The 10,867-nt window shown below is 42.7% G+C and overlaps 2 protein-coding genes across 2 annotated transcripts in view; one reads left to right on the forward strand and one right to left on the reverse strand.

The window, feature by feature from the left end:
* Window positions 1-10,867, forward strand: part of LOC309327038 (olfactory receptor 5AP2-like) — a gene marked incomplete at its 3' end in the record, with an annotated part of 234,818 nt that overhangs the window by 163,622 nt on the left and 60,329 nt on the right. The window lies entirely within an intron of this gene.
* LOC309328494 (olfactory receptor 8U3-like) lies at window positions 1,627-9,533 on the reverse strand (the record flags this gene model as incomplete). The annotated part of the gene is made up of 4 exons (XM_081838496.1): window positions 1,627-2,255; window positions 7,739-7,848; window positions 8,769-8,994; window positions 9,512-9,533. The coding sequence occupies 4 exons, from the start codon at window positions 9,531-9,533 to the stop codon at window positions 1,627-1,629; spliced, it is 987 nt and encodes a 328-aa protein (XP_081694622.1).

Raw genomic sequence — 10,867 nt, forward strand, 5'->3', positions numbered from 1 at the left:
GACACTCACTGGCTAATTAACCTCTTGGGATATGCCCATGTTGGAGTGGGGATAAGTTTGAAAATGGAGGAGGAGCATCACTAAACACTCAACTTCCAAAAAGTTCAAGAGAAAGCAATATTATTTATAATAACATTAGAAAAATGTCTCAAGGGTGGGGGAGCACCCCATCTCAAGGTTGTACTTGGATGGTGAGTTTGATGAGCTTCAATCTCAAAATACAAAATAAAGCAAATAGAAAGGGAGAAGAATAAGGAAATGCATTTCAAATATTTAGTCTCTCCTGTGGTGCAATGGGTCAGTGCATCTGGCCATTAACCAGAAGGTTAGTGGTTCGAGTCCACCCAGTGACAGCTGTGGGCAGGAGTCCTGAATTGCAGTGGTTGGACTAGATGACCCTTGGAGTCCCTTCCAACTCTACAATTCTATGATTCTATGTTTTATTTGAAATAGCTCTATCTTAACTGAGGTGGTGAATGTAATTTAAACCTTTAAAGTTCTAAAGTGTTTGAGACCAAGACATCTGAAGTAATATGTCATACTGGTCTAGTTTCCACCCCATGAATGGTGATCTTTACATCTGACCCACCTAACTTGGTCACTCAAGATTCCCTTGGTTCAGAGGTCAGAAGCTATGGTGCTCCTTACCAGTCGCTGGATGAGGGTCTGCTGGATCTGCATATCCTCCAACCATCCCAATTTGACCGGGACACCCCAGAATTACAGAAGCCATCCCTGCTTCTGATTGGATTCCAGAATGTCCCATTTTTGGTCCTGCATTCTCACACAAGTTAGCTGCCTCCTGCAAGTGTGAGACCAAAAAATGTATAGTTTTTTGTGCCACACTTGCCTTGTGCACCTCCTCCTCCTCCACAGTTTTCACTTAAAAACCAGCATATTTGTTTCACACTTCCCAGATGCAAACTGAAACACAAATATCCCTTTGAAACCCACATTTCACTGAATTTTATATAGCAGTTCTTCTGTGATCTAGTTTGTAAAAAAAAAAAAAAAAAAACCACAAAAATATGTGCATACATATGCATGTGAATATGTAGGCTTCGTGGTGGAGTGGAAATGACCACATTCATTTTGACCAAGCCTATATTTGCCTTGGTCACGTGAGTAAGGGGGCTTGGTCAATGGGGCTTGTGTGTGAGAAAGAATGAGTAGCCCTTGAGTCGGTGTGTGGAAAGGTTTAACATCATATTTCAAGGAAATGGAGAGGGGTATGTAACTAGTAAGAAGAAGTGCATGTGGAAATGATATACTATGTTGATGGGTTATATACATTACGCGAATGGGATGTGTTGGATACCAGAGAGCATAACATGCTTAAGGGCAGAGCAATGGGAATGTTAGAGAGGGTGTTGCATGAATGGTATGAGTATGTGATTAATTGTGCGGACATTAGGAATGGCTACAAAAAGGTATTGCAATTGATTTGTCATATGTAGCTTACAGTGTTCACCTATAATGTTCATTAGCTACAATACAGAGGGCTCTGTAACATGTCTCCAAGGTCTTAGAACATAGCCTAAATGACTTTTGAATGTTGCCTTTCTTAGTGTGTATGAGGTTCACAAACTCCATATCGTTCCCTTTTTTCTAGCTATGGAAGTCTAGTCACCTTATGCAACATCTAAAGATTTGAAGGCCAGAGTTGAATGCACATTTGCACATATGGCTGCCTGCTCTCCTCAAGGCTTCCTTCACCTCCTTGTTCCTCAGGCTGTATATGAGGGGATTGACTAGAGGTGTCAAAATAGTGTAAAAAATAGAGAATAATTTGTTCAGCTCTTTCAGTTCATTGGTATCTGGCAAAACATATACAATGATGAGAGTGCCATAGAAAATGGTCACCACAATGAGGTGAGAAGAGCAAGTAGAGAAGGCCTTTTGCCTCCCTGTGGTGGATGGAATTTGAAGAATGGCTGCAATGATGTACATGTATGATGCTAAGGTCAGAATGAATGGTGGCAGGGTAGCTATTGAAGTCAGAACAGTTGATATGAGTTTAACCCGCCGTGTGTCACTGCAGGCCAGATTAATCAATGGAGTGAAATCACAAAAGAAATGTTGAATAACATTGTGACCACAGAATGTTAGCTGCAATACAAATATAAATACTGTTGTGTCCATCACAAAGCTGCTCATCCAAGATCCAACCACCAGCAGGAGGCAAACCTTTGCATTCATATGTGTGGAATAATGCAGTGGTCGACATATTGCCAGGCAACGATCATAAGACATTGCTGCCAGGAGATAGCATTCTGTTCCTGCTAAAACCCCAAAAGTCCAGAATTGGACCAAGCAGCTATGAATAGACACACTATCATTATGTGTTAATAAACTGGCCAGCATTCTGGGGAGGATGGTTGAGCTGTAACAGGTCTCTAAGCAAGACAAATTTCCAAGGAAGAAATACATGGGTGTGTGTAAGTGCCGATCAGTCACAACTAGTCCAACAATGATTAAATTCCCAACCATGGTCATGATGTAGATCATGAGAAAAACAATGAAGAGAAGAATTTGTAGGTCATGGAAGTCTCCAAAGCCACGAAGGATGAATTCTGTAATGATGGTCTCATTACGCCCAGCAGGTTTTTGCATCTTTTTCAGTTGAAGGGGGAATGGAATTTGTCCAATCAACAATAAAAAAATTATCGCTTAAAGAAAGAAAGGAAAAAATAGGGAGGTAGTCAAGAGGAAGGAAGAATACAGTATATTTTATATTTTGCAATTTCTTAATTTAAAAGCAGAGCTTAAAATCATGAAAGTATCCATATAAGAGTATATAAAACAATGTAGGGGACTCAAGCACATATAACTGTGTAAAATCTTATACATCAGGGAAAACCAGAGCATCGTGATACAGTAAGTCTTTACAAGATATCTGAAGCAACTGATAGCTACTGCTTTACATATGGCACATAGTACAAGGGCAAGAGCAGAAAATGTTAATTTTTTTTGTCTATACCCTATAATACTGTGTAGGGTGCACTGCCATGACTAGAAGTTTCCTAGATGATCTAAGTGATCTTACTGGCCCATGCAGGAGCAAGCAGTCTTTCAGGTAACGCAGTCCTGAATTCTTCAAGGCTTTCTATGTTAACAACAAGATATTGAACTGGGCCCGGTAGCTGATTGTCAGGCATTGCAGTTCCTTCAACTCAAGTGCAATAGCACCAGTTGCAGCTTCTGGAACAATTCCAATGAAAGTGCCACATAAAAGAGCATTACAGTAATTGATGCATGAATCAGAGTGACCAAGGAAATGGCATTGTTGGCATCCCACCCTAAGCAAAGAGGTCATTTGGCCCTCCAATGACAAAGGTGGATCATTCACAAACTACACACCAACTGTTTATTCAGATGGTGTGAAACCTTGTGTCTCTATCTTGACAAGATTCAGCTTCGGTTTGTTGGTTCTCATCCACCCAACCACTGCAGCTAGGCATCTTTGAGAACAGTCACAGCTTCTCCTGATTCAGATGTAACAGAGAAATGGAGCTGGGAATCCTCACCATACAAATGATGCCATGCTATGATCTGGCAGCAGATCACTGCTCCAGCATTTCATATCTTACCGAGAATATTGTGTGTGGCCATGCAATGTGTAAGTGCTGAAGAGTATGAACAGTTGTTTTCACAAGTCAGCTGGCGAGTGTATTGTTGGAACTGCATACCAAATAAGGCAGCTTTGTATGTTCATGTGATCACTGCATTCACAGAGCCCAGAATTAACTCTGTCCCAACTGCATTAGGAGGTTAGGCTTCCCATAATTTAAGAAATACTAAAGTGACATTAGTTCCATAGGTGTACCCTTTCAGCCCCAAACTCACTGCCACCATGTCCTTCCCCCGCCCCACTCAGATAAGCTGCAGTGACACCAGTGTTGGGAGGGCAGCCACCATAGCACTATACAAAACCATCAGCATCTACTGGTTTTTCTCCTTTCATAACTGGCCACATTAAATTAACTCACTCTGACCAGAAAAGTTATCCCTGTGCCCACCAAGCTTGAAAATTGGGCCCAAACTGCCCTATAAACTCCCTATAAGCTTTCCTACTAGGTGGCTGGTTAATAAGCATTGGTCACCCGGTAAATGAGTGGCTGATTTCACACTGAACTTGTTCCACCAAAATTCTGCAAGCCGGTTGCACTAACATTTCCCTGCTTAAAGCTGAGAGATGAAAGAAGCTCCTCTTTAATTTGTGACAGAGTTCTTGGCTGATTAGATGCAAATGAGGATAGGACTCCTGACAAAAAAAGAAGTTATCTAATAAAAACAGCTGAGCATGTCACAGTAGTGTAGGCTGGAGAGAAGACAGAATGAGAGAATTAAAGGGCATGGAAGCCCCGTCCTCCTTTGCATCTGGTCACCATAGGGGACTTGTTTTTATGGCAGGCTGTTTGGAATAATCATGTATTCAGTATGTGTGGAGAAGGAACTGGCAAACCACTCCAGTATTTTGTCAAGAAAACTTCATGGACATCAAAAAGGAGAAGCTTTGAAAGTGAGAGTTTCCAAGGTTATGCTCTGGTTCATGGGGTCACGGAGGGTCAAACAGGACTAAGACGACTAAACAACAACAGTATGTGCAGAAAATTCAAAACTGGGATCTAAAGCAATAGATAACTTGGACTACTCACCTTTGATTATAATCTAGAGTTGCTCTTTAGAACTGATCAGAAAAAGGTCTTTTGGTTTGTTATCAATTCCATAATTTTAAGGGATGAAATGACGATTTCTCCAGTCATGTTGCTGGATCAGTTTCACTGACAATGGCTGATTCCCCTTCATGCTCAGAACGTCTTATCCAGAATGTAATTTCTTATGAAGAAGAAACAGGCACTTATTGGCTAATTGACCTCTTGGGATATTCTAATGTTGTAGTGGAGTAATCTTTTAAAAGCATCACTGAGAATTTCAAGTGAAGACCAAACAATTTATGATAGATAATATTAGAGAAATTACTCAAAGGGGCCCCACGCCCTCTCCAGGATGTCCCTGGATAGTGAATTTGTTCAGCTTCAATCCCAAAATCAAAATCAAACAAAGTAGAAGAGTAGAAAAAATATTTATTTTTATTTGAAACAGTTGTACAGTATTTTAACTGAGATGATATTGTAATCTTAACCTTCAAAGTCCTAAAGAGCTTGAGATCAAGATTCATGAAGGAATATCTTATTCTGATCTAAGCTCCCACCCCATGGATGGTGCTCTTTCTATCTAATCCACTTAGCTTGGTCACCCAAGATTCCCTTGGCTCAGTGTGTGTTTATTTCAAGAGCACTGCCACTCTTTTCATGCCTGACATTCTCTTTATCACAAAAATATAATATTTTTAACATTTAGATGACAGTTAAATTTCTGTGGCCACAATGTCATTGAGCATTTCTTTTGTGATTTCATTCTAATGATGAGCCTGGCCTGTAACAATGCACATCAGGTAAAATCGTTCTCACCTCTATTGTTGCCCTGCCACCATTCGTTCTGACTATGACATCAAATGCGTACATAATGTCTGCCATTCTTGGCATCCTGTCCACCACAGGCCTTCTCTACCTGCTCTTCACATCAGCATCTCAGTCAAGGGTCTTTTAAATAAAGAAATAAAAACATATACTTCAAAAGCATTTTCTTATTATTCCTGTATACACGTATGCCCCAAAGGTAACTGGAAGCATAGCAAAATGCATACGGGAGAGGAGTAACTAAGACTGCAATCCTATGAACCAGGAGTGGGGAGCAATTGACCAGTGGGCCGGATGCAATCTCCAGAAGTTTCTCAGTTGGCCTAAAGTGCCTCCCCACACCCTGAAAGAATCAAGTTTTTGACTACAGTGGTACCTTGGGTTAAGAACTTAATTCGTTCTGGAGGTCTGTTCTTAGCCTAAAGCACCACTTTAGCTAATGGGGCCTCCTGCTGCCGCTGCGCCGCCACTGCAGGATTTCTGTTCTCATCCTGAAGAAAAGTTCTTAACCCAAGGTAATATTTCTGGGTTAGCGGAGTCTGTAACCTGAAACATATATAACCTGAAGCATATGTAACCTGAGGTACCACTGTATACATAAACACTAGGCGAGCCAGTGTGGTGTAGTGGTTAAGAGCGGTAGTCTCATAATCTGGGGAACCGGGTTCACGTCTCCGCTCCTCCACATGCAGCTGCTGGGTGACCTTGGGCCAGTCATACATACTTCTCTGAAGTCTCTCAGCCCCACTCACCTCACAGAGTGTTTGTTGTGGGGGAGGAAAGGAAAGGAGAATGTTAGCTGCTTTGAGACTCCTTAAAGGGAGTGAAAGGTGGGATATCAAATCCAAACTCTTCTTCTTCTTCTTCTTCTGCTTCCCTCAAGCCTAATTGCAGGAGTGGAACTTTTTACAGGGTACCAACTGGGAAGGGCACTGGGCACTGCAGCTCTCCAAACCACAATTTGACTTGACAAAAAGCTTGCTACTGAAGTCTTGAGCCTATGGTTGGAGGCAATATTCTGAAGAAAGTAGCTGGGCAGGAGAGGGTTATTGTATGTGAGCATTTCTGTGATGTGGTTGTATCCATTTAAATTAAGGGACCTAAGTTGGTCATGTCCATTATTTACTATGGGTTCATTCTGAGCACAACTAGCATATAGTATATCCCACAGAGCATGTGTATCTTTATCAATGTTCTGTCTGAGTGTGTGATTTATATGAGGGTGGCTATACCCATCTAGTCTTGCCTGATTTTGTCTTGGCCATTCAAGTAATACATGAAAGGGCTCGTGACCAAGAAGGGGGGGGGCAGCACTTTAACCAGCTGTGCAAGAAGTGTGTACATTGTATCTGTGTGAAACAGGGAGAGGGGTATGTAACTAGTAAGAAGAATATATGCCAGAGTCATGTGGCATGTTGATTTATTATATGGCGAATATGGTGTGTTAGACACAGGGAAGAATTATTATTGTTATTATTTATACTTTTTGTTTTATTAATATTATTATGGGTTAAATTTCTACACAGCCCTTCATCTCAGGGTTATAGGGCAGTTTACAATATAAAAACACAAAAATACATAACATAGTTAGAAACCAAAACAAGAACATCCACCCACACAGTTTAAAAGGCCATAAATTGTTTAATTTGCCAAAGGTCTGGGAGAAGAGGAATAATAATATTTATTTATTCATTCATACATTCATTCATACATACATACATACATACATACATACCCCACCCATCTGGCTGGGTTTCCCCAGCCACTCTGGGCTGTTCACAACAGGATATTAAAAACACGATAAAACATCAAACATTAAAAACTTCCCTAAACAGGGCTGCCTTCAGATGTCTTTTAAAAGTCAGGTAGTTGTTTATTTCCTTGACATCTGGTGGGAGGGCATTCCACAGGTGGGCACCACTACCAAGAAGGCCCTCTGCCTGGTTCCCTGAAACCTCACTTCTTGCAGTGAGGGAACCGCCAAAACGCCCTCGGAGCTGGACCTCAGTGTCCGGGCTGAACGATGTGGGTGGAGATGCTCCTTCAGGTACACTGGGCAGAGGTCATCCAGGGCTTTAAAGGTCAGTACCAACACTTTGAATTGTGCTCAGAAACGTACTGGGAGCCAATGTAGGTCTTTCAGTTATATGGTCTTGGCGGCCACTCCCAGTCACCAGTCTAGCTGCCAAGTTGTGAATGTTTTTGCCTGGTTCCTAAACATATGTTATGAAGGCGCCAGGGGAGCCTGGAGATTGCTGCCAGGAGATAGCATTCTACAGCCGCAAAAACCGCAAAAGCCCATAACTGAAGAAAACAGCTATAAATAGACACAGCTTGGTTCTGAGTTAAGAAACTGGCCAGCATTCTAGGGAGGATCATAGAATCATAGAGTTGGAAGAGACCACAAGGGCCATCGAGTCCAACCCCCTGCCAAGCAGGAAACACCATCAGAGCACTCCTGACATATGGTTGTCAAGCCTCTGCCTAAAGACCTCCAAAGAAGGAGACTCCACCACACTCCTTGGCAGCAAATTCCACTGTCGAACAGCTCTTACTGTCAGGAAGTTCTTCCTAATGTTTAGGTGGAATCTTTTTTCTTGTAGTTTGGAACCATTGCTCCGTGTCCGCTTCTCTGGAGCAGCAGAAAACAACCTTTCTCCCTCCTCTATGTGACATCCTTTTATATATTTGAACATGGCTATCATATCACCCCTTAACCTCCTCTTCTCCAGGCTAAACATGCCCAGCTCCCTTAGCCGTTCCTCATAAGGCATCATTTCCAGACCTTTGACCATTTTGGTTGCCCTCCTCTGGACACGTTCCAGTTTGTCAGTGTCCTTCTTGAACTGTGGTGCCCAGAACTGGACACAGTACTCCAGGTGAGGTCTGACCAGAGCAGAATACAGTGGCACTATTACTTCCCTTGATCTAGATGCAATACTCCTATTGATGCAGCCCAGAATTGCATTGGCTTTTTTAGCTGCCGCGTCACACTGTTGGCTCATGTCAAGTTTGTGGTCAACCAAGACTCCTAGATCCTTTTCACATGTACTGCTCTCGAGCCAGGTGTCACCCATCTTGTATTTGTGCCTCTCATTTTTTTTGCCCAAGTGCAATACTTAACATTTCTCCCTGTTAAAATTCATCTTGTTTGTTTTGGCCCAGTTCTCTAATCTGTCAAGGTCGTTTTGAAGTGTGATCCTGTCCTCTGGGGTGTTAGCCACCCCTCCCAGTTTGGTGTCATCTGCAAATTTGATCAGGATGCCCTTGAGTCCATCATCCAAGTCATTGAGGATGGTTGAGCTGTAACAAATCTCCAAACAAGACAAATTGCCCAAGAAGAAATACATGGGGGTAAGGAGGTGCTGAACTCTCACAACTAGCACAACAATGATCAGGTTCCCAACTATAGTCATGATGTAAATAACTAGAAACACCACAAAGAGAGGAATTTGCAGATCACGTAGGTCTCCAAAGCCATGAAGGATGAATTCTGTAAAGACTCTCCTCCCTGGAAGAGAGGGGAGTGGTTGTGGGCGGGAGCCCGAGCTCCACCTCCTGGCCAGGGGCCATAGCCCCTGCCCCTCCTCACCTGGCTGGTGCCCACGCCCACCAGAGGCAGCCAGCCAGGTGTCTCCAGGGGGCGTGTTTAGCAGCTTAATGCTGCGGGGCCAGCTCCGCCTCCTCCTCAGCCCTGCAACAACAAACCCTGAAAATTTGCCACCTCTTTCAGAGTCTGAGCACACGAGAAAGTATATTCCATTTGTTAACTCACCTTCTGCAAATATCAGTAGACAAATAGTTTCCTATCATTAATCCACTTAGGAGATGATAGGTTGAAGGTGAAAAATGAAAACAGGTATCCAGGAAAATATATCACAATTTGCTTATATGGCAAGGTGTGTTCTGTGAGTAAAAACACAAAGCTGTATGTGGTCTGTTTTGATTTTTCAAAGTCATATGCTTTAAGCATAGATATGATGTTTCCTCATACACAGACCTCTCAGGGATCAGTGCAGTGACAGTACTTGACTCTGTCCTAACACCCATGGCTTCTTATATCGGGCTTAAGAAGAATGTGAGAAGCAGCAGCCATTCAGGTCCTAATGAATGTCTTAGGAAATGTTTGAGGGATTCTTTGTTTCTGAATAAGTAATAAAAAGTATTGCTTGTAAATCTCTTTGGGGAATGTCTAAGTAGACAAAACAAAGGGTTTCAAGGGAAGGCAAAAGTGTTTGATTACCAGAATTTCTCATGGGATTCCCACACCCTCCCTAGACTGCCACTGCATTTCAGCTGAAGTGAAATTCATGTGCGACCTCCTAAAAGCCCAAGTCAACAAGAGTAGGGTGTGTGGATGAGTATGCACACATGCCTGCAATGTCTCCTGCATGCTGCACACCCAGTGTACCAGCACGGAATGGGAATGTCTGCAGGCATTTTCTAAGTCCATTTTGTTGAACATGTTTAGACACCGCTGCGCAGTAAGGAAACATTCAAAGCAAGATGGTCAGTATGGAGCACACAGGGAAGCCATGGTTACTATTCCCTATTCAGGCATAGTGTCTGAACATGATTAGTAAGTTGTATCAAACCCATTCACAAAATTAATCATAATAAGAAGCACAAGAAAGTCAGAAAAACATGCAAATTACCGGGAGGGGGGGAGACTTCAAGAGAAACTAAAATGTGTGGATTTGAAAGTCAAAATAATTGGGCTGTGCACCTCCCCTCCACACCATCAACCCTCCCTGGGTCAACTTGGGGACCACCTGCTCCACCTTGAGTCCAGTCCCAAAGTAGTTTGGAGGGTGGTGTTTATGTTTAATGAATGTCTAATGCCTAATTAAACATACAGATGAGAGGGGGAGGGAGAAGTAGATGTTGCTCTCCACCCCACTCCCAACTGACAGCAGGGTGGCAAGCTCAATTTTGCAGTGGGCTCTTTGGAAATGGCTTCTTTGCAGAGGCAAGGAAAGGAGAGGGTGTGTGTACATTAAGCCTGCAGCTTACGTGAGGGTTCAGTTCCCAGGAACAGCACACAGGCACAAAAACACATAAAACCAGGAAGGCTCAGATCACCTCCTCTTCACTCAGATGACCTCTGCTTGTTCTCCATGCTCTTGCTAGGTCCTATCTTCCTCTCCAACTCTCTGACAATACCCGAATACTCTCCCAGGGTGAGTCCAATGGCTGATGGGATTGCCAACGGTTGTTTCCCACTCCTCCACTTCCTTTTGACATTTTTTCTACAACATGTTTTTATTTCCCCTGAATTTTCTAATTTATTATTTTTATTATTACAGTGGTACCTTGGTTCCCAAATGACTTGGTTCTCAAACACTTTGGTTCTCAAACTCCAAAAACCCGGAAGTGACTGTTCT

Source organism: Podarcis erhardii (genome assembly GCF_964252035.2).
Source record: "Podarcis erhardii genome assembly, chromosome: 13".
Taxonomy (NCBI): Eukaryota; Metazoa; Chordata; class Lepidosauria; order Squamata; family Lacertidae; genus Podarcis; species Podarcis erhardii.